Below are 16,529 nucleotides of genomic sequence, written 5' to 3'. Positions count from 1 at the left end.
TATATTTCAGGAATATAAATGGATTTTTCTTTAGATTTTTTCCAGGCAGCCGATGGCTTACATTCATTTCACCACAATAGCAAAACTGTTTAGAATCATTGTGAAACCTGTTGTAAAAATCTATCCCAGTGAACATCAAGTCTGCATACATTTTTGTTAGCACATAATTATATTTGTATTGGGTAATGCTGTGAATGCTGGTCAAATGATTAGGCACATGAAGATGTTTGAAGTATTAATATAATTAATCATCTAGTTGCTTTTAGGAATTGATGTCAAAGTAACAGTCCTCTTGCAGTCTGGTGAAGGTGTGTCATTGCCCATCTGGCAGACACTCATATCTTCGGCAGAAACAACCTGAAACTATCCAGTACAAAGCCATATCCCGAGTGGAATGAGCATGCAGATCTGATCTGAGCTGAAGAATATACATCCATTATTATACTTTACTTATTTATTCAATAAGGGCCATAAACTTCACAACCATTGAACCAGCCATTACCCACTCAGCTTATTTTCATTGCCGGTCCCTAAGCAGGAAATTTAAAGGCCAATAAAGTACAATACAACAATAAATAGCAAACAAATTAAAAAAAGAAAACTTATCCATGACATTGTCTCCATGTTAGAAAACGTGGTTCCAAAAGTTAATGGTCACATTTGTGATGTGACTTGAACCATGTTTCAAGTGTTGATGATTTGGGAGTTAATTGAGATCCAGAGACATGATTTGGAGGAGCTAACAAACCATTAAGTGTAGTTACATCACATCCACTGCAAAGGTACTGGCAATAAGTGCCTACAGCCCAGCATCTCTCCTCAGATAATGAGCAGGAACATGAAGATGGAGAGTAGTGTTCCAATTTAAGGAGCAATTAATCTTCTTTGATCTTCAAAGCAAATTAACTGTTCACTGTAAAGAAGCACACAGTCACTTTCTACGGCTTGTGTCACTTATTGAGCAACAAGGTTAGTGGAGTCTTTAAGGTCCAAACAATAAAATACAGGTTTTGATGCAGTCGTTTGCAACCCGTTTTAATTTAGAAAATTGTCTCTTAATCTCATAATCTCAGACACACACTTCAGCACTAAAAATAATCTCACAAAGATCATTTAAATTTATGGGAGTGGAAAGCTATTGACTGTTTGCTAATCCCTGACCCTCTTGTAGAACACTTGGATGACACCACAGGAGCAGTTTAGAGGCATTTAAGCGGTCACCATTTACTTCAATTGTATTGGATTTGGCTGCAACGCTGTTTACCCCTGAGACTCCAAAAGGGTTTTGTGGTTTCAAAAATCCAACACGGCACTGGTTATGTTTGGAAGAGCAAAGGGTGGAGCCTGACAGAGAGGTCAAGGACACCGCACGCCCACACACACCTGGAACATGCATCCATTGGAGGGTACTAGCTGTCAATCAACCAGTATCCACGCCCTCACATAGTTTACTCTAAATGAGACCATTATTTAAAACTGAACATGCTGTATTAAAGATTTGAAACTTGCGACTTAAAAACAAGCGAGATGTAGGGTAATTTTCTCTATAGATTTCTTTCAAAACAGACTTCTTCTAAAACCAGTCAAATCGCTTTCTGCTGGTCATTCCAGATAATTCCGATTTCAGACACTTCTGCATTGGCTTCAGTTTCTGGAGAGTCTACTTCCATTTTTATATACAGCCTTCTGAAAACAGGAAAAAGTAAGGGGACATCTGGTGGATTGATGGAGAATGGCAAGTTTTAAAGAGATGAAGGTAAGAGACCAGGAGGCTGAGAGGAACACAGGGCGCAGATCATGACCAAAATCAACCAATCCCCCCCGGGCTTCTCATGAATCTTGAATGCATTCAGCCATTGTGGATAAGTCCCACACAGAACAGAGTGTGTCTGGAACTGGAAGTAGAGGCCGTATTTTCCACATCTGTGCTGTAACAGTGTTTGTGAAGCACCGAGGGGATTCGCTGCAATCATTTTAGGTATGAGTTTGTTTCATTTGACATGCAAACACACACTTAGTGTACTACCCCACCCAGGAGTGTTTGAAAATGTCAGCTCCAGACATCAGTCAGATCATAATTAGAATAAATAGGACATTGAGGACATGTTCCTGCCTGTGTGTTTGTGTGTTCGAGGAGCGCGGCACATTATTACAATCCATGTCGCTGCATACACACAGCTGACTTTCCTACCACTGCCTGGTGAATGTAAAGAGGGCCGAGGATGTTTGCAGCAGATGGCTGTGTGAGCTGATACTTTATTAAATCAGATTAAAGTAAAAGAGCTTCCTTTCACTGCTAGCAGCTATCTTAATCAAAGAGTCATGAGCGCTCCATAAAACATGAGGCATAAATTAAATCGCTCATTAAGATACCTGCCAAAAGGAACACCCTGAACAGACGGGACTGTCACCCTCTCCTTTTCATCCTCAAGATAAGTATTTTTGGATGCTAACAAAAGTAATCACTGAGTTGAGTGACTGAGGGAGCTCCAACTTTCCAACAGTGACATCATCCTCATTCAGGTAAGCAGGACACAGTTTAGTCTCGTAAACAGATCGTCCACAGCCTAGTTGGAAGTTTGCCGTCTGTGCTGTGGGCGTTTTCGGCACCGAGAGTACTACAATGACAGAAGTGTGTTTGCCTCTGTGGGAGGAGGCATGCAAATTCAGTGAAAGTGAATGGCTGCAGGGGGACTGTTTGTTTTTTGTTCTTGTCTCTGGCCAGAGGTGCAGCTTTGGGCTCTCTTGAGCCCCTCAGAGCTAAATTCAGTCCCAATCTGGCTTCACACACCATGGGACAGCTATAGATATAGATTATTTTGTCAGTGACGTGAGGGTAAATACACAGACTTCTAGCACACCAGCAAAGGGAGTATGCTTGCACTGGAACTTTAGGGAAACTTGGCAGTGGAAACAGATCATTTTCATAATGTTATCCAACACCTCTCTTCACTTTTTTTCTTTTTTGCTTATTTGAAACAGATTCACCAAGTGTAACGTGTGGTTATGTAAAATATGACATAGAGTAATGTGAATATTTTATGGTTAGTATTCCCAGTAAAGGCTCATTTTTGCTGCCTTTATGTACAAAAACAGATTCGGCCGTTTCCATGTGTCCCTTATGTTGGCTTGGTTGTGAGGCAATATCAACATCCACTAGAGGGCAGCACAGAGTCGAGAGTCTCTGACGACAACAAACATGGATACTCAGCGTCGGGGCGTGCTGAGAAGAAGTCTATGTTATGATGTCACATTAACTTAACTTTTTAGATTTAGATCAACTTGAATGATCAATTTCATTTTACAAAATAACAGACTTTAATCCTAAACGCAAAAACACTGTCAATGCTGTGGTATGCCCAGCTCGTTGGAGAGCACATCAAAGAAGGGAGTTCCACATAGCGACCATTTAAATAAACAATGATTTATTGAAATCAACTCAAACTTTGGATGGTTTTGGATGATGTGTAACTGCAAGTGTGAGTTAACATAAACTATCCGTAACCATAGCGAACAACACACAAGCAGAACAGAACCAAACTCCAAAACCAAGTGGAGCCTGAAAGACTCCAGCCTTTCAGACTCCAGCCTTTCAGGAGGGAGCGAGAGAGACAGCCATCTTGAAACTGATTATAACCTTATATAGACTCTTAGCAGGTGAGACCTCACAGGCAGGGCAGAACCAGGACTATCATATGGGCCGAGGCCCTCACAGCAGCATATTGACCAAATGCAGGTTTATTATTCGTCAGAAGTTGTGCTTAAAGGCCAATTTATGCCTCTCCGTTTTCTCTATTACGGACAGATAAGACCGCCCTATCCGTCGTGAAACGCCCTCTCCGAGGGCTTCGGACAGCTTTTCGTACACGTCTGATTTTTCTAACTATCCGTCTTCATGTTGGAGACCCGACGGACCGCTCTTGGCTGTGATTGGTCTGCGAACGACATCATTTCCGTATGACGTCATTTCCGTATTTCCGGACCTCAAACTTCCTGTTTACTTCCTGTTTACACGAACACAACTATGATTCTACGATTAATGTGACGTGTGTGTTAAGCCAGCGGAGTTGTCCGGCTGACGGTGGCTCGTTAGAGCACTGAGGGCATGTGTGCACGGTCACATACGGTTATAACAAGCTTTCAAAACGGCGCTAGCAGGCTAGGCTACCGGGCTAGGCTAGCGGGCTAGGCTAGCCACCATGCTAACTGCGGTGGTAACAGTGCAAGAACCCGCCGTCACGACTTTAATTCCACTTCTATGATGACACTGTTTCTATAATACCGTCAGGTTAGAAGCAAACACTGGATAGTAGTAGTTAGTGTCGGGAGTCCCTGCTGACTGTGTGTGGAAGCTGGGGGGGAGCTAGGTCCGTGTAGCTTCTAGCTACATGTAGCCTCAAGCAGATTCAAGCTGTGGAATCAGCAACACAGTTCGGAAACAAGACCGGGGAACCGCTGCGCTAAGAAACGATTACATCAGCATTTTGACCCGCTGGGTGTCACTTTATTTAGTTCTGTTAGTTGCCATGGTTCAGTGTGTGGGACGCAAGCTAACATATAAACAGAGACACGTGGACTTCTTCTTCCCAAATGGGGTAGGCTTCTCTGAGCTCGTCTTCCGTTGCGCCACCTATGGGTTTGGCGGTGAATTTTTTCCGGACGTAGACTGACGGAGAAGTAAAAATCAAAAAGACTCTTTGTCCCCCGCTGAGACCTCTCCGAGAAACGGACACGTAGTAGTATATAAGAGCCTTAACTTTATCTATACCTTGCTGTATATAAGTGCATCAAATCCATATCTTCAAAGAAAATACACTGAATGTTCGAAAATGAATACTATAAAATAATAATAATAATAATAATGTGTTTGTTTATTAAACTTGTCTGCCCCTGGCCAGTAGGGGGTCCTGCAGCCTATTCAGCAACTTTTTATATACAGTCTATGCTTAGCACCTCTGCTCCCAATATTCTTGGTCTGTATCGTATTTGTATCCAATGTTGAGCATAAATGAGCCTTGATGCTCATGTGATGACTACATTCATTCAGCCAGTAAAAATAAAACGACCAAGATCTGGCATAATACTTTTTCGTCTCTGGCAGACAACCACAACCCTGATGAATGCCCAAAGGAGATGAGACAAAAAAAAAAGGATAATCTCCTTGATTAAAACCACAGATTTCTCGGTTTAAAGATTCCTTGAAAAGTTATGGTTGGCGTAAATACACAACTTGACAAAATTCATAACACGGGTTAAGTTGTTTTTTATACATTTTTTTGCTGCAAAAAAAGTTACACTGAAGGTTTTTTGCCCTTTAGAGAAAAGGCAAACTTTCTGTTCATGACTTGTCTGACAGGTCTGGACTCATCAGTGAGTTCAGCTGTGAAATTTGCATGCACCTCAGAGAAAATTCTGAAAATGAAAAACTGGTGAATGCCACAAATTCTCTTTCATCTCTGAAATCTGTTTCGACAAATGGTTCATGGATGAGACTCAGAGGGGCTGAGGGCCCCAATCAAATTTGTTGCCATTGTCATTTAATTTGTGATAATTGAATCAATGCAAATGTGTTCTTGAACACAGCTGGTGCTGCCCATAATGCCCTGTGTCAATGTGTGTGTGAATGGATGATGACAACAACCTGTAATGTAAAGGGCTTTGAGTGGACTAGTAAAGTGCTATAGAAACACAGACCATTTACCATCATGTACACATATTATTCCTCTTTAAACCTCCAAGAAGAGCAGGATCCACTTCCGCACCTATTGTATTTATCATTTTGAATTTAACTTATCATAGAATAACTGCTATACAGACAAGGCTATTTGGAACTCGTGGGGAAATGTGTGCTTTCCCTGATGGACAGTCAGTAACAGACAAAAAACTAATAAACAGGGATTCCACAATGGATTTGAAACTATTCTAAAGATGAGTTCTGTATAACATCTTGTACAGTGAAACTTTTCCCCAGAAACACTTTGATCCCTCTGATTGCCAATTATGTATTAACAATATATGTTGTAATATTCCTGAAAATAAAAGGGATATCACATAGCTAGTTTCTGTTGGTAGACAAGCAGTCAAATAAGTATTGGGGAAATTCACTTGTGCACTTGCAGTAGATAAGGTAGACATTTATGTGTGTGTGTGTGTGTGTGTGTGTGTGTGTGTGTGTGTGTGTGTGTGTATGTGTGTGTATACAATATGATATGTAGTAATATGTAATGATATTCAAGTAAATATAAATGAGTGAATTTCACCATAAGATGCATACATGTAAATATAATATGATCTTGGTGTAAGTTATACGGATAAAGCGCAAGAGATCACTGGTTGGACACTAAAAAGTGTACAACTAATTATAGTAACAACAAATGTAGGATAATTATCATATTTGTACTCTAATATTTGCCCTAGTATGTATGATGTGCATTCAGTACTGCCAAAATGTACATGATAATTTGATCATTTTGTGACACTTAAAACAGTAAAATATGGACCCCGTCTCTTCTCACGTGATGTTTCTCCAGCCAATCATGCTTGTGATGATGAACGTGACTTGACTCGCGAGCACAACGACAGTGTCTGCTGAATCAAATGAAACCTACTGTACTTTGCTTCATAATCATGCAATGGTTTGCTGACATGCAAGCTAATCGACTTCGGCTTCCAAGAATTGTATCGACAGCTCATACGTACAGTGTGAAGAACCTTAGCATCAAAACAACCGTGATTCAGAGTCTCAACACAGCTATGAAACGTCTGTATTGAGCGTCCCATCCATACTCTAGTCATTGATGATCATTTCCCTCAAAATGTGATAACTTTAAGCTTCCGGTACGATACATCAACATTTCCCATCTGTCAACGCTGTGTCCATCTGAAGGCAGTGACAAAGATGAAAACAATTAAATGCCAGCTTTTAAACTGAGGTCACAAGATGTTTGGGGGGGAGGGTGGATGGTATCTATCTCCACTGGCATCCAATACAAAGTCCTTCTCCTCACTTGCTCCTATTAATGTTAACATTTGTAAAGTGTCTTTGAGTATTTTGAATTTACTGGTATTTATTATCTATTAGTATTAACATCCAAGTGAACTGTAAATCTGAAATTTATGGTGTTTGCACAGAAAAAAAGTTTACAGTTCCAACTTGCAATTTTATTGGATTGCTAGAGTTGTATCAAAGATAGAAAAAGTGATGTGCTGGACAACGATTGTTGGATGTAAAAAGGAAGACACAAGGGCTGTCAGTTTTCCCAAATACAGGCTTGAACGAATTTGACATGTCACACGATTCGTTTGTAGTCACGCAAGTTTGAACACTTGACGTTGCTCCACCTGTCTGCTGTGCCAATCGCATGGTACGAAGACGACTAACAGCCTCACCTATGATTGTTACTTGGACATCTTTGACACGCTTCTTCACGTCGCTTCTCAGATGCTCTGGTGTCATGATTGTTCTGCTCTGTTGCAGCTTTGTTTGCTGGTATCCTCCATTTTAAAGCAAAACAATGTAACGCTATGGTCTTACGTTACTAATAGGTTAAACTGAGAGTGATCGCCCTCTGCTGGATCAGTAGAGAAACTGCTTCAGATGGTCTGATGTGCTTCTAGACTGTATATTTGAATTTGATCATTACAGGTCAAATGAATGTTTGAATTTCAAATTAAAAGTGACAGCCCTTTAAGATACCCAGGCCCTGGTACTAACTCACTTCCTACCACACACACTAAACGATTTGGCCAGAACGTCAGAACGCACATTTTGTAGGAAAGGATTTCACAGTGGCGATTCCAGAGACTTGAAATCTCAGAGACACTCTGCGTCTTCTTCTTCTTCTGATGCTATTTTCTGGCAGTTGGCAAACGACTTTTAGGTGCATTACTGCTTAAGTTTTTACCTGGAGTGTGGAAAACTTGCGTGATTGAACATGACTTCGGAAGAAAAGCAAACATGGAGGAGGGCCGACGTTGCGTTTTCTGTCTTGCAGTGTGAAAGAAACGAATGGCTGAGAAGGCGTATACATTTGGCAGCTCGAGCTGGAGGTGAGTTGGAAATGTTTTTGTTTTTTTTTGTCCCAGTACACACAGTACACACAGTACAAACAGTATAAACAGTACAAGTATGCAAAATCCGGCTGGTGACACTTCCCGGTCAGCTCTCTCTCTCTCTCACTCTCGCTCTCTCTCGTTATTTCAGGTTTCTGTTGGAACCAAATATCCTAAATAATCGGGGAGGCACGACTCAATATGTATCATTAAGAGTAATTTGTAAGCCCCCTCACACTTCAGGATTATTTTGGCAGATAACCTGCACAGGGGTGACCTCTTGTCAGGAACGCCCCCCCCGTGATTGTCGGGAGGAGCAAACCATTATCCTCTTGTGTGCAGCAGCCTTGAGTCCAAGTCTAAACGCACACATTGGCCCACATTAAGAAGGGGAAGTAAGGATTTCTCGCACATGTATACATTTATTTAACACTCAATGATTATGTTGAATCAGTTCTAATATTATTTGAAGACTAGTTTTAACTTAGAAATATGTTCATATTTTATGTATTGTTATTTTGATGTGTTTGTTACAGTGTTTTATTGAACTCACAACATGTGGGTCTTTTTTCACTACTTCCAAAACAACTCCTCCATGCACATTCTCTCTGAACCCAGGTTTGTAGGACAGATGATAGTGGAAACACTTCCACTTTTGTCAAAAGAGGTGCCCCAAATCAACGAAAATTAAAATGTAAGGCCCCAGCAGCACATTTTTTCTACAAGGCCCCCAAGAAAGTTAATCCGGCCATGCTCAAATCAACTTTCCAAAGAATGAAAAGTTTTATTTCAAAAACAATTAGGTGCTGCTGTAAAGTTTACTTTTTTATAACACCCTTCAGTAATGTGTAACATATATGTTCCGTTATAAATCACGTCTGTGTTTAACTGGGTCAGTGTGATCAGGCCTCAGATCCAGTGAAGGGTTTTAATGGGCCTCAGGATGGAAACGGTCAGGAGTGGATTGAGTAACACTACATTTTTCTCTAAAATATTTGATTAACCAGAAAGTTTGAAAATAATCCACACTGATTGATGAACTGAGAACTTTTTACGCGCGGTGTAACCGTGCGTAATGGAGAGGTTCTCACCGACACTTACCTATTGCTGCTTGTTAAAGCTTCCTCCTCTCTTCCACGGGACTCACACGTCACTTCAATGTCCCCATGGCCAGCGTCTCGGAGTGGAACTCAAACTGGTTGCTGGAGGACGCAGACTTCCCCCACGAGTAGAGGCTGGGCGGCCGCTGCTTGAAGGAGGACGTGTACCTGTAGAAGCTCCGGTGCCGGTTCTTCAGGTACTCCCTGTAGTTCTTGGTGAGCAGCGTGTAGAGGAACGGGTTGATGCAGCTGTTGGAGTACGTGAGGCTCGCCACCAGGTAGTTGATGCAGGTGTGGGTCTGCGAGGCCAGGCTCAGCGGCTTGGTGTGGTACAGAGGCAGCAGCTGCCAGATCCAGAAGGGCAGGAAACACGCCCAGAACACCATCACGATGGTGAAGATCATGATCAGCACCTTCTGCTTGGGCGAGCGCTTGCTGCCTCTGCTGATCACGGAGTTGCGCTGGGACTCCAAGTAAGTGCGCGCCAACTTGACATACAGGTAGCCGATGATGAGCCCCGGTGCCATGATGCTGGTGCCAAACAGGACCGTCACGTACACCTTGTACGCTAGGGGCGCCCAGGTCGGCGCGCACATCCTCTTCATGCCCCCGTCCGGCGTGTTCTTGGTGGTCTGGGTCACCATGACCATCATGGGCACGGTGAGCACCAGGGAGAGCAGCCACACGCCCCACGCCAGAGCCTTGCGGTAACTCTTGGAGCGCCTCACCGTGTCCAGGGGCTTGATCACGGCCAGGTAGCGCTCCGTGCACATGACGGTGAGCGTGAAGATGCTGGCGTGCATGGTGAGCAGGTCCAGGCTCAGCAGGATGCGGCAGCCCACGTCCCCGAAGTACCAGTCCTTGAGGAAGTACGTGGACACCACGAAGGGGATGGTGGAGAGGTAGAGCAGGTCCGCCAGGGCCAGGTTGATGATGGAGATGTACATGGAGGTGGCGAAGCGGATCGAGTGGCACATCACCACCAGCGTGTACACGTTCCCCGACACTCCGATGATATAGACGAAGGAGAGAAGCGTCCCGAAAGTGGAGGTGATGACGAGTTCATGGTCCACCGTCCCGGAGCCGCCAGCCCCCCGCGGCTGAATCGTGTTGAGGGACTTGTTGTTCATCGCTCCCCCCCCCCCGGACGATGGTCGCCCTCTCCCGGTGTTGTGCTCCGCGCTCCCGGACAGTGCTGGTGAAGTTTGGAGAGACGCGCACCGGCACAGGTTGTCTGGTCCTCCGCCTGTGAGCGCGCTGCCCTGCGGCTCCGTGCTCCTGACGTCACCACTGTAACACTCACACCGGAGAGACCTTTACATCAAACACGTGTGAGATGTTTCACGTGTGTGCAACTATTGTTCATTCACAGGAGGAGACACGACCCATGGCACAGGGGGGGAAAAGGGAGAGGGAAGCTGACGCGCTGTTACGCAGAAATCGTGACAGATTCCAATGTTTTATTAAAAGTTTGGTGATCGTACACCTGAGGCTGCATCTGAAACAAGGCTACAGCTTCGATCATTTCCGATGGAGTTTATTAAAGCCACGTATAGAGTTTTACGCACAGATTTGCTGCATAAATTAGTTGAAAAACGTCTCTCTATCTCCCAATTAATGTCCAATGTGTCTCTCGCTGCAAATGAGACTAATGAGGATGAGTCGAATCAGCGCAGACGATTCATCTTCCCTCTGGCTCTGACCACACAGTGAGAGCTTCAGATCCAGTACCACGGATCCAATCCAAACGAGCTGGATCATTAGAATCAAACACTTGACTGTTTTGGAGTTTAAATAATTGAATGATGAATTCATAATTACTAGCGCAGCGCCTGGTCTAAACCTGCCTGTTGTCTTGTCCTTTGTTGATGCTCCGGAAATACTTCAGAATTATTCCTTGTCATTAGTGAGTCCTCCTCAGACAGTTCCCCAATAAACTGTCAATTTTTATTATTTCTGTGCTGGACATTGAGTGCAGTGCTTTTTATTAAGAGTCTATGGAGCAGAGTGAAGTTAGAAGACTTTGTGTTCATCCTGTTTATCTGCAGTCAAGATTGTATAGTAAACGTGTATTTATAAAATCTAATTGAATTTGCTTTATTACTGTTATTTTGTGTGGATTATATACAAGTTTGAATGATTTACCAAACTGGTGTTTTTTTGTATACATTAAATGGCAGCTATTCAGAGGTCTGTTAACAATCAATACAATCTTCAAAACCAAGTTCATAACTTTTCAAAATAAAAGCTCTGTAATTCAGGTCGACATGATGCATTTCAGCAACAAAATTAATGTTGTGTCTACTTTGAAGAGAAATTTCGAAAGAGGAAGTCATTTTTTAAATGTTGATGCCATGATGGAGATCAGCACCCATGACACCTGTTAATATCTGTGTCAGGGAGATATTGTGAAACAAAAATGATCAAATTCTCAAAATGATCTGGCGGCGAATTTGACCTGTGGTTTGAACGAGTTGCAAACCACTGCTGTAGTTTATCAGAGGACCTACAACAAGTAGAACAAGACACGTTCAACTTGGTCCACAGACTGAAGTCACACCCCCACTGGCTGCTACAGTTTGCAGGTTACCTGTTTATTCAATTATTATTAATATTGAACATATCGAATGTCCAAATCGTACCAAACTCAACACTGCACTTCCCCGGGCCATTAACAATACATACGCCAAGCATGAAGCCAATACGATACACGTACAGACATTTATGGAATTTTCTCTCTCTGCTTCTGCACAAACATTTTTTGATGCTGGAGCTTCAAAAAGTAAATTTTGACCTAACTTCAAGGACAAAACTCTTGTGTTAGAAATAAAACACCAGCCCCTTTGCAAACAGATGAGTTACTTGTCGAAACATAGAAGCAGGCACATACTGTATGTTCTTTTGGTCTTGACAAACAGACAGCACCAACATTATGTCCCCAGCATTATCCACTAAGTCCTCATATTGTCCCATGGATACTTCAGTGTTGGACTCAGGCTTCTTGCAACCCTTCTTCTCCTCTGAAATCGATGAGTATGTTCTGAGCTAGCGATCGTGAGCCAATAATCTTTCCCAGACAGCATAGCTGTTCTCAGCCTCATCCATCCACGGGTGACTGATCTCTCAGTCTGGCTACGATACCCTACCATCCATCCTCAAAGCTGAAAAAGACTCTCCGGCTCTTTACTCAGAGAAGGAGTGAGTATCAGTCACAGTTTTTTTTCAGCTGATCAGAGCAGAACTGGGGTCTGAATAAAATGAGATGTTCAACTGGAAGTGCAGAGGGGTTAAACTTGTGAAACCCTGTGTTAAGACTGTGGGCCCTAGTTTATACCTAGCACAGCATTGAGTGTGATGCAGAGGCAGATCTAGGATTGATCTAAGTTAAGGACCATAAAGCGGCCACAGTTTACACAGAGGGGCCAATTATTGTGTATGTCCAACATCCATACACAATTCCTGATCCAGCAAGGTGTGCATTAAAGTCAGCCCTTGTTTACTATTACAAAGCCACACTTCAAAATTGTTCCTTGTTCTTCAAAAAAGCTTAGATTCAGATTACAGCTGGATCTGCTGTGTCTTTGCTGTATTCAGATGGATGCAGTTGTCATTTTTCTCTCAATGTTGTTTAAATAGAATAGAAGATGAACTTGGTCTCATTTGTTTTCAGTTGTTTGTCACAACCTCCACAACCACACATCCTAGAGTCTAGGATGTGTGGTTGTTGTGGTCCTAGACCAATGACTGAATAAGATGCCACGAGACAAATGTAAAACTGAACAAGCGTCCCTGTGCTGTTACAGTAAACACATGGCAGGAACACTCGTACTTCATATGATCTTGAATTTTGAAGTCAGATTCTTAAAGTTGAAAAGAAAAATATAATGATAGATGATATGATAATAAAAAAAGACTGATCCTGCTTGATGTGGTACAGAGTAGTAGTCCCTGTCCTTCACATTCTGCTATCACAGATGAGCAGGGCCACTCTAATGGTGAGAGTTAATGTGGAGCACAGGTGTGAATATCAAAATTGACTCTTCAATGAAAACATAATTTTATTGTTTTGAGCGGTTATAAAGCAGGGCTGTGGACAAAATAAAGAATATACAGAGATGGCAAATGCTGCATTTACTGTAAGTTAGATGTGGTTATTGTTGCAGGGTAGAGGATCAGGAAGTCGTTGTCATCTCACGACTGTGCTGGTCACTGCCAGCTGACTTGAAGAGTGTTAAGATAGGAGGTGAGGGGGGTTTCAGTAAAGGTCAAGACACGCCAGAGTAAAAGGAAACTTTTCAAATTCTTTACAACGTTTACATTTTATGCAATAACTACTGGTTTGTGGATGATCTGCCCTTCATTAGTCATAATATTGTATTTCATTCAGTTTTGTATCTATTTTAAATGTTAGTTATCGGGATTATGCAATAAGTACTGTATGGATTTCCATAAAACCTGAGTGAAAGATGTGGTATGGGTCAGGGAAGAAACTATTACAATTTAGAGGTGGATCTGTATCAGAGGGCGGATCCAGAAGGGTTTTTCCCCACTTTCTTTCACATTTTGAGTGAGATTTTGTGGAGAATAATTCATGAAAAAAAATGTGGTAGTTTAGGTGACTGATATTTGTGAATGTGTGAAATTTGTTGCAGATCCATTCAGAAATCCGGAGACAGTGGATTTGCTGTATTGGTACACAGATACAAACTGCAACTACTGAGATAGCTATGATACTGTGGATTCAGTTACTTTACATGACTTTTCATTAGTTTGAGAACTTTGTCCAAAAAAATGTAAGAGTTTGGCTGCAGAATTTAAGGGGACTCTTGGGCTCTATGTGCTCTACTGAGTACACTTTAGTTTTAAAGTGACTAACTTGTCTTCTTCTTTGGCGGAGGGACACAGTCAGAACCAACTTTGTTCACCTGTGCCACTTAAACTGAGCTGTTGCAATGATCACGTTATTTAATGATAAAAGCGAACTCCACACCCTGAAGTGCGGGAAGTAGATGCCACCGCCTAACAATTGTGGGGCATGGATACTGTATTTTACACAGCATGTCACTGCAGTTGAAGCACCGAGATCATGTGAGCTAATTTTTGCCATGGATGGACTTAATATGCAAAGGACTGAATGTACAATAAGCAAGATTTGAATGGCACACAAATTATAGGACAAGTCAAATGAAAAAATGAACGGGAAATGAGAAGCTGGGTGCAGACCAGATAATGTCAGCCAAGTAGAAATATATCAGGTATTTTTACTAGTGAGGAAGATGATGCAAAGTCACCTCGATCTGCATGAATGAGAATACAAGGACACAGTGTACCCGTGTCTAAGCAGAGATGGTTTGCACTGCAAAGGCCAGGCTCTATTTTCAGCCTCTAAAATCTTTAGACGTCTGATGCAAAAGGAAATAACATTCTGCAAGTGACACCTAGGAGCAGGAGTGTGAGTGGGTGCAAATGATAGTTGTGTAATTATGTACAAAAGTTTTGCTGTATGAATAGAAAATTAAGTTTCTATTGAGAAATGAAAATTATTAAATGACTTCACTTGAAGTGCTTCCTCTGAACTATAGTGACTTTAGAAACAATAACTGCTGTTAAATCATGCAGGACAAACTCAGTGTTTGTATGTGCATTAAACTAGTTTTGTTTTCTGAATACTTTATTTCAGTTTTCAAATATGCAGGGACAGTCTGACTTCTTACAACCAATAAAACCATAAAAATATGAAAAACAAGAAAAAGAAGACAAAGGGGTGAGAATAATAATAATAATACGACAAATAAAGGAAACCGTAAAAATCAAATTTGGGATAGTAATTGTCTGGTTTTATACAATGACAAACTTGTCACTGACTAATCTTGTACCTAGACTTCAGTGTTTGACAGTTTTCAAAGACTGGCTTCATTTTGGGAGTCCATCTATATACAAAGTATCCCAGATATGCACAGATGATGTCACTTGGAGCCAGAGTCAGCACAGTGGTCATCACATGTAATACACATGTTCGACCAATCGCGTGTTAGTTACAGATGTCAATCGTGACTAACATGCAAATTTAATTAAATAGTTGAATCAAGCATACATTACTGGGAAGAGAATTATCTAAAAAAGCAGAAACCATCTCTGAGAAAACATTTTTAAATGTGCTCCTTGTCATTTTTGTTTGCTCCATGTCCCATTCCCTAACATGGAGGAGCCGACTTCTATGAGCTATACCGCAGCCAGCCACTAGGGAGCGATCAAGACATTTTGGTTTCTCTTTTGGGGAGCTGTCTTTCTATACAGCCTATGGCAGTGTTGTGCATGAACGCGCTGAATAAACACCGTTCATGCACAACACTGTTCATATTTTTGTGAACGATGAACTGAACAAATCCGTTTACATATGATGAACGTGAACATGAGGGATGTTTACTCCAGCCAGAGCTAATGTTCACGTTTTAGTCATCATTTTAGGCCATGATGTGACATACCAGGAGCGGGGAGAAAAATGTGTGTGTGTGTGCTCCCAAACAGCACACACACACAGACCACGGGGCCCCAGCATATACACTCTGTACATTCCCCGTAGTTATGGCTAACAGCATAATTTGTCCCATCATTGTGCCTTTTGGTGGTGAGTAGTTACACAAACATGCACCTGTACACATTAAATTCACGTCATTCTCTTGATTACTCCATTATATCAGACCAAACAACTCAATGTCACTGTTTCAATTATGCATAAGACATATATACAGTCATTTACATAGTGTGAAGTTCTTAATGGTGTGTGTGTGTGTGTCTGTGTGTGTGTTTGTGTGTGTGTGTGTGTGTGTGTGTGTGTGTGTTCTACTATATACGTTTCCCCTGTGTCTCAGTTGAGCAGCCAGTTTCTGCTGTTTATTGTAAAAAATATTTTTGCCTTTTTGTAAATAAAATAAAAAATAGAAAACCTGTGTCTCTCTACTCTACCTTCTAAGTTTGATCAGGCCTTTGATCTATGATCAGTTGCCTCTGATGATGCTTCTAGACAGACAAATCGATGTGTGTACCCTTGTCATAGGATTAAAGGATTGTCATAGAATGATAATAGGATTGTCATAGCAGGAATATCCCTGAGCATTTCCAGACTTACTTCAAACCAAATTCACAAGTCTACTTTTAATGAACCAGTCAATCTTCAGAGCTTCATCTTTTAACCAGTGATTAGACAACATAAACAATTTGAAGATTCCACCTTGGACTCTGTGACCCACATTTAATGGAAAGAATTGTCACCCAGTTCATGGATGAAAAATAACACCAGATCATATTTTTCTTCACGCTGTTGGAGCAGTTTTGGCTCTGGGAAGTCATTTCTCACCATTTGTCCTCATTCTTGTC

The 16,529-nt window shown here is 41.8% G+C and overlaps 1 protein-coding gene across 1 annotated transcript; it reads right to left on the bottom strand.

Moving 5' to 3' along the window:
* Window positions 1-9,202: 9,202 nt before the first annotated feature.
* On the bottom strand, window positions 9,203-10,282 carry LOC133028271 (urotensin-2 receptor). The gene has a single exon (XM_061095468.1). It carries the CDS (start codon window positions 10,280-10,282, stop codon window positions 9,203-9,205), a length of 1,080 nt encoding a protein of 359 aa, XP_060951451.1.
* Window positions 10,283-16,529: the final 6,247 nt, after the last annotated feature.

This window comes from Limanda limanda, chromosome 21 (assembly GCF_963576545.1).
Source record: "Limanda limanda chromosome 21, fLimLim1.1, whole genome shotgun sequence".
Taxonomy (NCBI): Eukaryota; Metazoa; Chordata; class Actinopteri; order Pleuronectiformes; family Pleuronectidae; genus Limanda; species Limanda limanda.
This window is presented reverse-complemented; position numbering and strand designations above follow the sequence as displayed.

What these genes read in the sequence shown, in the direction of transcription:
- LOC133028271 (XM_061095468.1), bottom strand. Translation starts at nt 10,282, where the DNA reads ATGAACAACAAGTCCCTCAACACGATTCAGCCGCGGGGGGCTGGCGGC.